Source organism: Corythoichthys intestinalis, chromosome 8 (assembly GCF_030265065.1).
Source record: "Corythoichthys intestinalis isolate RoL2023-P3 chromosome 8, ASM3026506v1, whole genome shotgun sequence".
Taxonomy (NCBI): Eukaryota; Metazoa; Chordata; class Actinopteri; order Syngnathiformes; family Syngnathidae; genus Corythoichthys; species Corythoichthys intestinalis.
Window position 1 is genome coordinate 6,430,552 of NC_080402.1, and position 17,568 is coordinate 6,448,119.

Consider the following 17,568-nt stretch of genomic DNA (forward strand, 5'->3'; position numbering starts at 1 on the left):
AGAGTGAACTTTCTTTCAGCCCCTGGCATATCTTTAATCGCGTGAACTTCTAGGGAGACAAAAACAGAGCAGCAATTGGGGACCGGTTTGTTTCAACTGCTGGAGGCCACCAGGGCCCCCTCCTCCTCCTCCGCATCCACGCACTCATCGCTCACTCCCGCTACACCTCTCGTCTTCAAGGCCTTTCCTGCAGTCTCTTTGCCTCTTCTGATCAGCCTTCTCCCTTGACAGACACTGAAATAAGTATCCGGGAGGTCCCCGGGGGTAGAAAATGGAACGCGAGCTGCCCTAGCTACATCTCCTGGTGCGCCGGGGCTGCGCTCACCGCATTCCCCCGCAAAGCAACCAATCGCGCCGCAAAAAAATCCACACGGGGGGAAAGGAGGGGGTTCGAACGGAGTCTCCCGGTGGGAACCTGCGCTTGACTGGAGTCGACACAATTACCATGTCAATATCCTCCTGCGCATCAGGTGATACGGTATACACACTACGATCTCTGGGTGGATGTTCCCTCGGCGGTCTCGGCGGACTAGCACACTTTGATGGGTTTCCTAAGGGGATGTGAACTAACTGAAGAAGGTGTGGAGAAGAAACAGGAGGCACCTGTACCGAGGAACTCTCTCTACGCGGTGTTTATTTTTTACTCTTCTGTTTGGAATTTTCTAACAACTCTCAGATATACAGTGGTACCTCAAGATACGAAAGTATTTCGTTAGGGAATAGCTTTTGTGTCATGATTTTTGATGAAACAAAAGTAGGGGTGGGACCTCTGGGTACCTCACAATGAGCTCACGATATGGCAATAAAACAATTAAGGATTCAATATATTAGAGCTGCAACGATTAATCGGTTAACTCGAGTATTCGATTTAAAAAGAAAAAAAAAGATTCAAATTAAATTTCGTGGTTCGAGTATTTGTTTAATTAAAGTGGCGTTGTAATGGTTTGTATTGAAAGTGTTTGCATTTATTTTAGGGCTGCAGTTATCGAATATTTTAGCAGTCGATTAATCGATGGACTAGTTAGTTCGAATAATCGAGTAATCGGATAAGAAACATGACAAATTAAAATACCTGAGCTGAGCGTCAAACGGTATGATTAAAAAAAAAAAAAAAAAAAAAAAAAAAAAAAAAGAGGATCTATGTCCAACAAAAGAACAATTGGCTAACTTACATAGAAAAAGTCCGCTAGCTTAAATGCTATAAAATGCTAACGTTTTTTTACAATGCTCTTAACAAATGGTTCGGACACATATTCCCACATAAAACGGCTAAATATACCTATTAACTAAATCATGAATGCATAAAAAACATTAGCTCAAACAAAAACTTAACTTATGTTGGTCCTAACAGGGAGCAGTTGGATTCAGCCATGTGAAAAGAGGCAGACCGGAGGGCAGTGTATTCACCCTAATCAATAAAACTAAATGCAAACCATTTCACAATAAACCATTACAACACCACTTTAATTAAACGAATACTCGAAGCAACAAAATTTAATTTGAATATTTTTTTCGAATCGAATACTCAAGTTAATCGATTAATCGTTGCAGCACTAATTTATTTTCATTGATTTGGGTGGATACACAGCCCTCTACCTCATTTCACATGACTGAATCAATCTGCTCCCTGTTAAGACCAACATAAGCTTGGTTTTTGTTTGAGCTAATGTTTTTTTTCGTGCATTCGTAATTTAGTTAAAAGGCATATTTAGCCAATTTTTGTGGGAATATGTTTCTGAATCATTTGTTAAGCTCGTTGTGGAAAAAAAAAAATGTCAGTATTTTATAGCATTTAAACTAGCGGACTTTTGCTATGTAAGTTCGCCAGTTGTTGTTAAAAATAATCGATAGCTGCAGGCCTACAATATATTCTACAAAACAATTAGAAAACAGAAAAACTAGCTATTTTCATCCTTCAGCTGTGAATTGGAATGAGTATCACTCGTAGACGTCCAGTCTACTTGAACTGGGAGGGTGGCCATCCTTCCCACTTCAAACGGATTGGACGTCTATGGCCGTCAGTGGCAGTCAATGCCAGCCAATGCCAGCCAATGAGTTCGTTTTGGGGCATTTCACGTCGTTTCCTGTTGAGTCCTGTTCAGTCACTTCCTTTTCCCTCTTGGGGAATTTACAGTTCATTTCCTGTTAATTTCGGGTTACTGAAAATCAAAGTCACTCAAGAATGTCCCCATTTACAAGGAGGTAACCTGTAAATGCCCTAAAATGAACAGGAAGTGACCTGTAAATACCTACAAAAGGCGGGCTGCGCGCTGGTGTCAGTGCCACTGACAGCACTAGACGTCCAATCCATTCCAAATGAATTGGATGTCTAGGGCCATGTGGGTCCCACACTTTCTCTCAATGGTGGGGCTCCCGGGGCATGGCCTCCGCTCTGCCTGGACTGCCTGCCGCGGAACTGGGGGGAGGTCGGGGCTCCGATCTCGCGTCGCCGCACGGCGGCTCCTCAGCATTCTCCTGCTTCCGCCTTCCCCTCTCTTCTCGCCTGGGCATCCACCCTGCGCTCCGACGCGGGTCCCTTGCTGGACGCCTGTGTGTCGGCTGGGTGTCGCCTGCTTCGGCGGGGAGCCCTGCCCTGCCCTGGGCTTGGTGGGCCGTTGGGGGTCCCGTGGTGTGCCGTTCCAGTTTGGGGGCAGCGGCTGTGGCTCGTGGGCCGGATGGGCGGACAAGGGTGGGGGTTGGTGGTGCTTCCCCTATTCCCATCCCTGAAGGCCGGTTGATGGGGGCGCTTGTGACCCCGGGGACCAACCTGTATCTCTGGGGGTGACGATGGCCCTTTGCTGGGTTGGGGGAGGAGGGATGGGCTGCGCTGCCCCACCATCCAGTCCCTTCCCTGGGCTGGCTGGGTGGGAGCCGTGGCCCTCGGGTGGCCCCCGCGCAGCGTCTCCGCTCGTCTGCGTGGCTGACGCATGTTTGATGGGACTCGCGCATGGCTGGATGTGATTGGGTGCGCTCGGGTGGGGGGCCTCGGTACCCGGATTGGCGACGTGACAGCGTAGGGTGGGTTGCCAACAGGCTCACACGAGCAAGGGATTCACACAATTACCGGGTTTTGGATCACAGGGCTGATTTGTACACTCCACCCCTCCCAATCACTCATCTTATAGACTCCACCCCTCTTCTTTTCCTTAACAGGCCCCCCCACATAGTGTCAACCGGAAATACAGCTAGCTGACGATAGCACCAACAACATATTCATAGTTAGTGTAGGCGTTCAATTTATTTCTTGTTGTTTGTGTTTTTCTTGTGTGTCCCTATAACCCCTTCCTGTTTGCTGCTTTGTCTTAATAAACAAGGTATGTTGAATGATCACAATGGGAGTATGTCATACTCCAATGTGAAACATTAAAACTGTTAAGACCAACCGGACACTTAGACTTCCATTCTTCGTGTCATACAACTGAACAGGACAGTTTTTAGAAATAAATAAATAAAAAGATGTCTAGCGCCGTCCATGGCAGCCAGCAAGCTCTCGTAGACACTATTCTAATGGAAGATTTTGGTCGCAACCTGGTTCTTTTTTTTTTTTTTTTTTAAATGACACCATTTTAAAACGATGCATCAATTCTTGGTGGGAGCATATCTATAACCTTTTTGGTCTACAAAGTCTTGCGATATATCACATTTTCAATGTATTATTATACCCGTAGTTTAAAACCAAACACTGTGGGAAAGCAATTATTTCTAAATAAAAATGAATCAATTATCCTTATTGCACTTGTTGTCTTTTGTTCATATAGTAACACAAGAACATTCATAGTTTCTTAAACAAAAAGCATTAAAATTCGCAACTGCGGCCTATTTGGGCTTCAAGACCACTTGAGAACAAATGAAGAAGCTTCATTTGGCCATCACTGCTCAATCTCTCTCTTCCCTTGGGAGAGACAGGCAAACCTCTGCTGCCACCAATGGTCAACACTTTTGTTTCCTGAAATTGCAACTCGTGCCTGATGCCTCCCAGCATGCAATGCAGCGTTGAAGATACAAATACAATTCAACATTTTCTCTGCTAATTATTTCTTCAGTTCCTGTTCCAGTTGTTTCATTAATCATTAGTTATGCTATTTAATTAGTTTTTATTTGATTATTTTTGTTTTGTTTAGAAACTGAGTTTGAATGACCTTTGATTTTCCCGCTATTACTTATCATTGATCTGTCCTCACGAGACCGACAAAATGGCTTAGTGGCTACTCATGGTAAGGTGGCAGGGTCAGTAATGAAATTTGACTAAAATATTTGTGGACGATACTACTTAAAGCAACACTAGGTAGTTTTTCAACCTTAATATTTTCATAACATTTGTAATATGTGGACTTTTAGTTGAATGACACCTCTTTTATATCTTGAGGGTGTCTGTATCGCTTTCACTGGCACTAATTAATTTTGTAGAGGGTGGCAGGAACCCTGCCACACACAAAAAAAAAACTGCAAATGTGCTGACTGTTTTACAGCATACGTAACTTCTCCCTTTCGCCATTCATTATAAGGACAGAAGTCGATGCGAACGCTTTGGCGCGAATTCTGCAAAGATGGCAGAGCAACAAAAGAGACAAAAAGTGTTGTCTGAGGAGGGGGAAAAAGGGGAGGCTACCAGGATATATAGAAAAAACATTGGCCCGGCTTTCACTCGCTGTCCTGACACCAGCGCTGACGAGTTTGTGTGGGGTGTGAGGGGTGAGTCACACTAAGCCACACTGTTCCTAACCGTCATATGCTATTGTTTAGCCACACCTGGATTCATTACCTGATTACGATTCATCTTTCAGACAGCCGCAGGAAACAGAAATGTTGTTTAATTCATCTGCAGGCGACCGGGAGATTTTTGATTGATTGATTGATTTTTACGACACTCTGCGGCCGGGTGCTGATCCTCATGGGAAACAGCGCTGGTCCTAATGGGAAACGGAGTCTTCCTTAAGGCAAAACACTACCGCTTTTGTCCACTGGCGTCGCTAAAATCGACCAAAACTGAAAAGTTACCAAGTGTTGCCTTAAATCTTTTGGTGGGGCATCTATGAATTTGATGCGGTTCATGACATTTGGTATCGCAATATATCGTCACCAAAAAAATTTCTCACAAAATTAATAAAGACTCTCAATCATATTTTTCACACCCAAGTCATTCAAAGTCATTCGTGTAACTTCACATACAGAGTTCTGAACAGATGCCCTAGTACATGTGTTAAAAAGATGGATAAAAACATGACCATTTACTGCCAGACTTCTCAACTCAAACGGTATGGATATCTATCACAAGAGGTGGGAATCTTTGGGCATCTAACGATTCGATTACGATTCAGAGGCTCCGATTCGATTATAAATTGATTATTGATGCACCACAACAACCCCCTCGCTTTTAATTTTTTTGTACACTAGTTCCAAAATTGTTCAAAAATCCTCTCAGGCTGAACAAACTACTATATCAGTATCAAGTTAACCGTTAAAAACAGTAAATAAAATGCTCAAGTCCCCATTCTGTATCGGCAGCTTTAAACTACATTCAATGCATTTAATGTTGTGAATCAACCGTTAAAGTTGTTAAAATTGCTCCCGTTATTCCATAATTTCCCTTCTGTCTACTTTCGACGTGAAAGTTTTAAAACTGTTTCATCATTTAAAGATAGATTCAGGTCAAGATTTTGCCAATTTAGGGTTGTTGTTTTTTTTTGTTTTTTTTTTTTAGATAAAAAGTAATTAGGTTCGCTACAACAGAGCCTTCTAGAGAAGTCTACTGCTTTAAGATGGCGCCTGTTTAAGGCGCAGGAAAGTGTCATTTCGCATCTAGTTCTGGGTATATGATCTAACACGGCCGTCGTCTGTCATTTCACATCTAGTTCTAGATATATGTGATATTTACCATAGCCGTATGATGCCGTATGTTTGTAGCAACTAGCAACTGGGCGCTGTTTGTAGCAGCTAACTGCCGAAGTCAGGTATTATTGTTTTTTTTTTCTATCTAGCGGCATGAGTTGAATGGTAAATGGTAAATGGTGTTATACTTATATAGCGATTTTCCACCTTTCCAACATGATATTTACTCTCGGTCTGTTCCTCATTAAGTTCTGAAGACCGCGCTGACTGTTTTATTTCCGCTTTACCTGGTATAATTCAATAATCGGAATTTGGATGTTTGTGAATCGTTCTCGAATCTTCCACGGCCGAATCGCGAATAATCTAAGAATCGTAAATTTTGCACGCCTCTATCTATCACCCTAGATGGCAGCACTTGAGCTTAAGAAATTCCACCACGGTCACATTTTATCAAACTTTTCCAATGTGAACGCACCCTAAAAATCTACAGTAGCTCGAGAGACAAGAGCCAGTCAAAATGTCTCCTCTAAACCATATCCAAACACGCCCAAATAAAGCGCTTCAACATGCTTCAGGGTAGATGACTTCTCTTTCGAGATGAAAAATGTTAACTTTCAAAAATAACACCCCGAGAAGTCAAGGAGTGTACGGTTTGCTTTAGAAGTGGCGTGCTTATGAGTATCTGTGCCAGAAATTCCCGCCCTTGGATCTTTCTGAACAGGAACGTACCCAAAGACAGAATCCTTCTATATTAGATTACATTTATACACGTGGGTATTGTCAGGAAAACTGTACATATTTTATCTCTTGTGAACGTTCCCATGCCACTGATCTTCGGGTGGCTTAGCCACTTGGTGAAAAAGGTCATATTCAATCTCAATTTATCCGTTAAAGACGCGCGTTGGCAGGGGTCTTTCGACAGTCCACAACAGGAGCCGTGTAAGAGTGTTTTCATTAAAAAGGTTTCCATGGCTGAACTGCGATACGGAGGATAACAGGGCTTAAATTGGCATCTGCGGCAAATTCCGTCCTAACCCCAGTAGAACGGCCAAGGTGCCTTACATCCACCCAGCGACTTTCACACTTATATCTCACGGCGCTGGAGAGAAAATAGAAATGTACAGATGTGCGGGTTTAGCAAAAAAGATGCATCTACTCACCGCTCAATGACCAAACTCACAGCCTGGGTCAAGTCTGGATGTTCCACTTGGAGTCGTTTCCAGAGGGACCACACAAAGTCTTTATCAGCCTGGAAAAACAGAAGATTAGAGTCAGTCATTCCTAATTGGCTTGAAATTGTGTACTACTGCTTTCATGTTAGCTCAATTTATGTATTACTCTCTTGTTTTGACATTGCACAGTAAAAGAGGATTGTGTAATATTTGTAAACAGAGCATTCCTCGAAGCGGTACCAGCAGAATCATTGTAAATACAAAAATATGATTTGTCATTTAATGCTTTCATTATTTTTAATTGGCAATGGATCAGCAATGGCTCGGTATCGGAGCTCAAAAAAATCTGTATTGGGACTAGGCCTGTCACAAACCTTCGTAAGCAATATATTGTCTCATAAATTAATGCCGATATGCTATGTTATAAAAAAAAATTTTTTGAATCAATGTAACCACGAATGTAGAGACTACCTATAAAAATAATACAACTGTTTATTTTTAAATAGAAGACAAAATATATCAAAAATAAGAAATTCATAAAATCACAATGCATAACATGTCATCTGAAAGCTAGTTTCATGTAGAATATGAAGTAGAAAGAAACCTAACACCAGTTTTGTGTTCTGACAAGTAGAGCCCATCAAATGCCTTTTGATGCAGTCCAAATAACTCATCTCTGCCTGCAAAGTGTGCATTTTAGCAAATTTGAAGCCACATTATTCCACTTTTTGCTATTTTAGTACAGAATCTGAGTATGTGAGAGCAACTGCAGACATATGCATTTCCATGTTGAACATGACACGCTTTTGTTTTGAAAATTTCACCGGAAGTGTGGGCGCTAAGTCGCTAACAGTAATTTATAACTTGGGAAAAAAAGGGCAATTGTCTTGTATTTTCTTCACGCATGTGGTGTCAAGTTTTTTTTTTCTATTTTGCGCAAAGTTGAAAAAATTATCTTTTAACTGCTGTGATTACGTTTTGGAGAAGACTGCCATTGGTTGATTGCTAAAGTGGTTAATAGGGTTGTTCCGATCATGTTTTTTTGCTCCCGATCCGATCCCGATCGTTTTAGTTTGAGTATCTGCCGATCCCGATATTTCCTGATCCGATTGCTTTTTTTTGCTCCCGATTCAATTCCAATCATTCCCGATAATTTTTCCCGATCATATAGATTTTGGCAATGCATTAAGAAAAAAATGGATAAAACTCGAATATATTTAACACAATTAATGCATGCACTGCACGACCCACTCACGCATTGTCGGGCTCAATCTGTAATGGTGCCGTTTTACCTATATAGAGAGATAAAAGGCAGCGTAAAATGAGTCGAGTGAATTTTGGCAGCCTTTGGAGCCTTTTTTTAATTGGCTAAAGCCTTACAATCCCTCTCCCTACGATTAGAAATATCATGGAAAGCAATGTGGGAAAGCAAGGTAGCAATTGATCTTTTTTTTTAACACCTTATGTTATTTCCCAACGCAGAGAAGATATATCAATTGGTAGCACTACGCAGTCATGGTTCCACTTCCCATCATGCATTTGGGCATGGCTACAGTATCATTTACTGAAAGCTCAACAAATACACTAGATGGCAATATTTAGTCACAATATACAAAGTCACAAGTATTTCTATCCGTGGATCGACGATTGATTTAATCGCTAAAGATGTCCCGATCGATCGGGTCCGATCACGTCATTTTCAAAGTATCGGAATCGGCAAAAAAATATTGGACATGCCTTTTTTTATATATACTGTGTATATATATATATATATATATATATATATTTTTTTTTTTTATAAATTGTTTTCTAAATGTATTTAACGTTACAGACAAAATGTTTTATACTCATCCAGTCTTTATTTTTGGCTTAAAGAAGGGCTGTCAAATTTATCGCGTCAACGGCAGTAATAACATTAGAATATTTAAAGCAATTAACGCATGCGCAGCACTACCCACTCACGCATTGTCGCGTTCAAGCTATACTGACACCTTATTACATATACATAGAGCTAAAAGGCAACGTAAAATGAGTAGAGAGAATATTGGCAGTAGGGCTGCAGCTATCGAATATTTTAGTAATCGAGTAATCGACTGAAAATTCTATCGATTAATCGAGTAATCGGATAAAACAAATATATTTTTAGGTGAAGAGCAATTATAGATTTACATGAGAAAACAAGACATTTTATCATTTTCAGTCAATCAATGTCTTTATTTTTTATGTATATTGTTGAAAACCGAACAATTGCATCTCAGATGTAACTAGAATTAAAAAAAAAAAAAAAAACTAATTCACTGCTTTCACTCAAAAAAACCTTTAGATCTTATTTAAAAAAAATATATATATATATATATATATATACACACACCTAAAAATGCCTTTACGCTTGATAACACACATCACTTAAAAGTTAGGATTTTCCCCCACGTTTTTCAATTGAATTTCTATTTGTGTCAAGCCATTTTTAAGTTCTAGTTAAGGTCCTGATAGGATTTTGAGTTTTTGCACTGTTCAAAATAAATGTATGATACAGGCTGTATTGGAGCACATTAGGGACTAGTGCTACTTGATGTTTTATCCAGCAATGACTACTGAGCTAAAATTGATAGTTAGCATTATTGAGTTTTTATTTGACACCCTTATCACTCCACAACGCTATGTTATGTTAAAGCCTGTATGTAAGACACGTTAGCCACGCATCGAAAGTGGTTTTAATTGATTGAAACCTAGCCCTCCGCAGGGCTAACGTAAGATGAGCTAGTAGTGACAGTAACGTTAACCTTATATATTAGCGCTTAGCGCTCTTTATTAGCGCTTAGCGCTCTACTGCTTTAAGATGGCGGCTGTTTGCTAACGCTGCCCAGACGCGGCCTAGTCTGTCATTGCGCATCTAGTTCAACATACATGTGATCTCTATGAGACTTACCAGACGCTAGCTGCAACTAATGTAGCATGTGCGGGCTAGTATTTAGCAACGTCGGCGTCGTTTGTAGCGGTTGTCGGCTGCAGTAAGTTTTTTTTTTTTGCTTTTTCCTCTACGCACGTGACATCAGCGCGTTGTCCCGCATTAAAAGTAGTCCGAGAAAAACGTGATGCTTAGAGCTGTCAAAATAAACGATTACTCGAGGTGGATAAAACTACTCGGATCAGTTTTTAAACTCGAGTTACTCGAGTTGCTCGAGTATTCGTTTCACCTCTAATTGGCAGCCTTTGAAGCCTTTTTTTTAATTGGCTAAAGCCTTACAATCCCTCTCTCAACGATTAGAAATATCGTGGGAAGCAATGTGGGGAATAAAGGTAGTAGTTGATCTTTTTCTTAACACTATTTTATTTCCCAACGCTGAGAAGATATATCAATTGGTACAATTACGCACAATCGTGGTTGCACTTCCCATCATGCATTTGGGCAGAAGTTAAATGGCTGCAATACCATTTACTGAAAGCTCATAAAAATCCACTAGATGGCAGTATTTAGTCACAATATACAAAGTCACATTTATCCTTTAAGAATTACAAGTCTTTCTATCCGTGGATCCCTCTCACAGAAAGAATGTTAATAATGTAAATGCCATCTTGAGGATTTATTGTCATAATGAACAAATTCAGTACTTATGTACTGTATGTTGAATGTATATATTTGTCCGAGTTTTATTCATTTTTTTCTTAATGCATTGCCAAAATGTACATGATCGGGAAAACTTATCAGGAATGATTGGAATTGAATCGGGAGCAAAAAAAAAAAAAAAAGCAATCGGATCGGGAAATATCGGGATCGGCAGATACTCAAACTAAAACCATCGGGATCGGATCAGGAGCAAAAAAACATGATCGGAACAACCCTACTATTAACCCAAATAAATCAACAAATAAGCCACAGGATTCAAAACGAGGGAAAAAAGCAGCAACTTATAGTCCGAAATGTTGTTACATTTGTCAAAAAACAGACTCACAAAGTTGTCAAGAACAACATGAACATTGATATTATAACAGCAATTCAGCTAACAGCTGTAGAATAGTTGTTGCTTGAGTTCTGACACTTAAGTAACACTTTCCTTTGGGTTATCTCCAAAAAGGACAGCAGCAAAACATCTCAGCTTTCTTTCCCTTAAAAAACAAAAATGAAGAGGAATTGCTGATGACATTAGCATAGCAGGGAAAAGAGGAGTCGATCAATAATTTAAGACATCTTGTACAAAATCATTTTTGATCGGCCCGAGTCAGTCATGAGCGGCTCACAACGCACGCGTCTGAGATGTGACCTTCGACTCAAGGGGAGTTTGCATTGGCACTTGTCATGATGCACTATTTATGACCGACGAGGGGCTGGCATCCATTTTGATATGGAGTATGCGGTTTCTTCATTAATCAAGACCTGTTTTTCCCAAAGTAAGCAGCCCCAAAGAAACTCCAAACTGATGACAGAGTGAGTCATCCTCGAGTCGACCAGCCCCTGACACATTTCCAATTCAAATTGTCTCTCGAGTTTTTTAAAGCTGCATTTCGTTTAATGAGGGACATCTGAAAAAAAAACTACATGTCTGACATTAAAAGACAGAATTATGCCAAATCGACTTGATATAAAATTATCTGATAAATTATGTTCACATCATCACAAGATAAAAGTCATCCCTCCCACTGGAATCCACTGGTCTCCAATTAGTACATGAATTTTAGCCCCCCATCTCAAAAGTGTCTCATCAATTATTTAGCCAAATGGCAGAGCGGACCTTGATGAGACCATGAGGAGAACATATAAAGTGGAAAGGACTGTCAGGCTACGCTCTCTGCATGCATCCGGGCGGTGCGAGTTCCTGCAATGCGGCTAAAGTTAAGTAGCGGCGGATAACTTTAGACGGCCGAGTGTTTGGTCAGGACCCTCATCAGCGCGCGTTTAAACATGTGTTGAATGTGCGTTTGATGGCTGGATGAATTATTCATTTTACATGTTAAGAAAGTGAAACACCACGGGCCAAACATGAGCCACTGGAATCCAGCCACACATAATAATTAAATTAGCATCGGTCTAGCAGGAGCACTTGCTGGCTGACAGATGGGGGCCTTTGTAGTTAATGGCTGTCCCCGAGTACATCTTGCCAGAGACTTAAGACATCACTGGTGTTCAAATGGCAATATTTAAATGGTACGCTACAGAACTAAAGCCTCCCCAATTAGACAGTCCGAAGCTCTGATCTCGTGCTGGATGGGACCACCAAGGATGGTGTGCGCGGAAGGCAGTTCATATTAGTGGGAGCAAGAACATCATCGGGAAGTGTCGACGCTAGGGCTTTTTTCACAAGTAGCAGGATTGTAAGAACAAATATCCTGTCTCCTCAGTATAGAAATAAAAATGCATATGGCGGAAAACACAGACAAGGCTGAAAAAGCTGTTTCTGCTCTTGCACCCCTCTTTAAAAGAAACTGCTGTGTTTTAAGCCAAAAGCCTGTTGTGTTTGATAGAACAATATGTCTATATGCTGCCATAGCAATTTCATGGCGCATTAAGCCCCCGAGCTATTTTTAATTTGTCCGTTTTACCCTGGAGCCTCCAGTTTACACACACCCCACAATCGCTTTTGTTTCAACCCACCTAAAAAAAGAAGGTAAGTAATTATTTTTAGTACCGGTATTCAAAATGTCTAATATTTAGTTAAAAAAAAAAAAAAAAAACGACTAAAAAATTATTCACTCGCATATGAATTTAAACCTTTAAACAAATTACGTCACAATGAAAAAAATAGTAATTGTCCTCATGGGTTAACCTCAACCATGAGAGACAGAATGTGGAAAAAAAAAAAACAGAAAATCACATTGTTTGATTTTTTAAGATTTTTTTTCCAAATTAGAGTGGGAAAATTTAAACAAGTATTTGGTCACCTACAAACAAGCAAGATTTCTAACTTCTTCTAACGAGGTCTAACGAGGCTCCACTCGTTACCTGTATTAATGGCACCTGTTTTAACTCAATATCGGTATAAAAGACACCTGTCCACAACCTGAATAAGTCACACTCCAAACTCCACTATGGCCAAGACCAAAGAGCTGTCGAAGGATACCAGAGAAAAAATTGTAGACCTGCACCAGGCAGGGAAGACTGAATCTGCAATAGGTAAAACATTTGGTGTAAAGAAATCAACTGTGGGAGCAATTATTAGAAAATGGAAGACATACAAGACCACTGATAATCTCCCTCAATCTGGGGTTCCATCTCACCCCGTGGCGTCAAAATGATGACAAGAACGGTGAGCAAAAATCCCAGAACCACACAAAGGGACCTAGTGAATGACCTATAGAGAGCTGGGACCAAAGTAACAAAGGCTACTATCAGTAACACAATGCACCGCCAGGGATTCAAATCCTGCACTGCCAGACGTGTCCCCCTGCTGAAGCCAGTACACATCCAGGCCTGTCTGCGGTTCGCTAGAGAGCATTTGGATGATCCAGAAGAGGACTGGGAGAATGTGTTATGGTCAGATGAAACCAAAATAGAACTTTTTGGCAGAAACACAGGTTCTCACAGGGTTGGAGGAGAAAGAATACTGAATTGCATCCGAAGAACACCATACCCACTGTTAAGCATGGGGGTGGAAACATCATGCTTTGGGGCTGTTTTTCTGCAAAGGGACCAGGACGACTGATCTGTGTAAAGGAATCAATGAATGGGGCCATGTATCGAGATTTGGAGTGAAAATCTCCTTCCATCAGCAAGGGCATTGAAGATGAGACGTGGCTGGGTCTTTCAGCATGACAATGATCCCAAACACACAGCCAGGGCAACAAAGGAGTGGCTTCGTAAGAAGCATTTCAAGATCCTGGAGTGGCCGAGCCAGTCTCCAGGTCTCAACCCCATAGAAAATCTGTGGAGGAAGTTGAAAGTCCGTGTTGCCCAACGACAGCCCTGAAACATCACTGCTCTAGAGGAGAACTGCATGGAGGAATGGGCCAAAATACCAGCAACAGTGTGTGCAAAGCTTGTGAAGAGTTACAGAAAACGTTTGGCCTTCGTTATTGCCAACAAAGGGTACATAACAAAGTATTGAGATGAACTTTTGGTATTGACCAAATATTTATTTTCCACCATGATTTGCAAATAAATTCTTTAAAAATCAAACAATGTGATTTTCAGGGTTTTTTTTCCACATTCTGTCTCTCATGGGTGAGGCTTACCCATATTGACAATTATAGGCCTCTCTAATATTTTCAAGTGAGAGAACTTGCACAATTAGTGGTTGACAAAATACTTATTTGCCCCACTGTAGGTCACAGATATCTACCTCATAACAATTGCTTAATTGTATTTTTTCCATATTCCATCCATATCAATAGGATTGGACGTCTAGCCTCGTCAATTGCACTGAAACTAGGGCTGCAGCTATCGATTATTTTAGTACTCGATTAATCGATTAACTACTTAGTTCGAATAATTGAATAATCGGATAAGGAACATGAAAAATTAAAATACCTGAGCTGAGCCTCAAACGGTATAAAAAAATAAGGCTCTATGTACAATAAAAGAACAATTGGCTAACTTAAATAGCAAAAGTCCGCTAGCTTGAATGCTATTAAATGCTCACTTTGTTTGTTTTTTTAAAACAATGCTCTTTACAAATGGTTCAGACACACATTCCCACAAAAAACTGGCTAAATATGCCTATAAACTAAATTTTGAATGCATAAAAAACATTAGCTCAAACAAAAACTTAGCTTACATTGGTCTTAACAGGGAGCAGTTGGGTTCAGCCATGTGAAATGAGGCAGAGCAGAGGGCAGTGTATCCACCCTAATCAATAAAACTAAATTCAAACACTTTCAAAATAAACCACTACAACGACACTTTAACTCAACGAATACTCGAATAGGCATGTGCCGGTATGAGATTTTCACGGTACGATAACCGTGAGCAAAAATACCGCGGTTTCACGGTATCACGGTATTGCAATTATAGCTCCAAAATTTTAAGATGTATGGGTTTAAAAAAAATAAATAAATGAAAAAATTTTCCATTGAACAGGATTTTTTTTTCAAAACATATTTGCAAATTGGAACATGAATATAATGTGAAAATAAATAAACAAAAAATAACAAATATTTTATATAAAATTAAAATAAATAGAACCTAGACTATACCCACAGCCACAGCTCAAGTTGCTAAATATTAGAGTAAGAACAAAATAATTGCTATAAAGAGTAAAAAGACTTCTAAATAAAATTAAAAATATATACTGTATGACTTTTTTTGAGGGGGGAAGCTCAAGTGAAGTTTCGCCATTTTCAGCCACTTTGTCAACTCCAGTCTACATGATGCCATGCCTTTGTGTTAAAAAGAACAAAGAATTCATAAGTTAATAAGTTAGTTAAAAATGTATGAGTTAGTTTTATACATTAGTTAAAATGTAAATATTGTTGAGGAAAGGTTTCATCTAAAAAAATAGAAATAAACAAAAGTGAGGAGTGAGACTTCCTTTCTCAATTAGCGATCTTTGACGCGATTCTTTTTCTTTCCCCCCTTCATTCAAGCTTGTCTCACACTCAGCGGCTGTGAGACATAAAACCTCGACGAAGCTGGTCTCCCAGCTTAGCCTAGGCTAACATTCGTCTTTGTAAGTTTTAGTTAGTTTGTATATTGAATTTGAAAGGAAAATGTGCGAACTTTTTAATGGTGCTACTGATATCCTGTTGAACCTAATCACACGTGGAAAAATACAATTGTACAACGTTTTAAATGTATTCATTTGTATATTTCACCACGATTTGAGAGCTCAATAAGTTGAAGAAAAGTACGCCTTGTGTTTGGAGGATTTGTTTTTGGGTTTGCTGGCTGTTTAGCAGAATAGCATCACTGACACTCACGGCAACAAACGGGAAGGGGTGAGCGCTGCCGCAACAAGCCACTTCGGCTGCATTTTGGCACGTGAAAAATAGCGAATACCGTACTAAGGTATGACGGAAAATTTTAGTGGTTTTGAAATCGCGACGTTTTCACACCACGGTAAACCGTGAAACCGGTAACCGGCACATGTCTATACTCGAAGCAATAAAATTCAATTCGAATATTTTTTTCTAATCGAATACTCGAGTTAATCGATTAATTGTTGCAGCACTAACTGAAACGTGATCATCATCGACATTTGTTCATGCATGCCGGCATGTGCGATTGGATGCCATGCGTGTAGTTTGTAACATAAAAAATATATACAGCAGCACTGAATTTCTCCTGAAGGAATTTTAAACAGTGCAATTAATTAAATTCTAAAACTTCAATCAATCTTGCAATGCAAAACAGGAAATTTTACTTTTATGTCCAAAATATTTAATTGCTGTCCTAATGATCCAATGATCAATTCGCTGCAATTAAGTGAAATGTGTTACTTGCATTTTTTCTCTCTCTCGTGCATTTTCATATTAGCTCTTGCTGTGCCTTTGAGGATGATAGACATCCAACCATGTGGCTCTTTTCATCCTCCTGCTATGAATTTGAAGAAGTTTGTCACCGGTAGACGTTCAATCCATTGGAACTGAGATCATCCCTCCCAGCTCAAATGGATTGGACGTCTATCAGAGTCATTGAGATGCAGGTTTCAGAATCTATCTACAAGTCGTGTGACTAATTTCTGACTTATGCAAATTGTACACTAAACATTATGATGCACCACCTGGTGGTGAGTAGGCCTATACTTTGAAAATCTCTTTTCACCCCCTTTTCTCAATAATAATCAGTGTGCATCTTTGTGTGCATTTGCATTGAAATGAGCAGATGACAGCTTCAGTGCATTTAGGTAAACGAAGAAACAGGTTACAGTTCATGAGTTCATAGTAGGTCCAAATATTTCGTGACTGTACTTTAGTTTAAGATTTATTTTGTTTATCAGCATGTATAAACATTTTATTTTTCATATTTTTGTTCATATACATGTAAATTAAAATTTGGAAGACATGAAACGGTCCATGAACGCATCTCATTCATGTGCAGAATAATGTTTTGAAGACATACCTGGCATTGCATCAACTCCTCCGATAAGCTCCTTACTTGGTCCTCCAGTGATAAAATACGAGAGTTGTCTGTGGACGACATAATGGCTCCAAAAATGTAGTTTCGCCTGCTAAAAAAGCACTTTTTACGATGCCGGTGCAGACACCAGAGCTAACCCTGCTAGCTTGAGCCAGCAGCAAAGAGGTACTAGTTCGCCTCAAGTTTTTGTCGCTGTCAAAAGTTCTATTTCGGCTCAAAAACTTGTTCCAGGGTGAGCGCGATTAAAAGTAGGCATTTATACGTCAGTTTGAGCTACGTGGATCCATACACAATGGTTGTCAAGACGCTATCCAGTTGTATGTATTTTTATGGTTTCCTCATTTCAAACTCACCCGCTGTTGCACGCCTACGTCATTATAAGCACGACATTTTACGACACTTTGAGACAACAAATGGCATTGAGGAAAAATTAGCTACAGACAGTAGATTTTAGTGATTTGTTTAGTGTAATTTCCATTAAAATGATCATATCTTCGCTTGAATTTAATCTTAGGACATTTTTGTATGATATGAAAATGAAAAGTTAAACCTAATTAA

General features: G+C 39.9%; 1 protein-coding gene across 1 annotated transcript in view; it reads right to left on the reverse strand.

Annotated features, from left to right (window-relative positions):
- cntln (centlein, centrosomal protein) overlaps positions 1-17,367 on the reverse strand; it is a 336,531-nt gene extending 319,164 nt beyond the window's left edge. Inside the window, 2 exon segments of the mRNA XM_057843797.1 lie at positions 6,990-7,078; positions 16,993-17,367. Of these exon segments, the coding sequence (XP_057699780.1) occupies positions 6,990-7,078; positions 16,993-17,073 (170 nt within the window). The 5' untranslated portion in view covers positions 17,074-17,367.
- Positions 17,368-17,568: the final 201 nt, after the last annotated feature.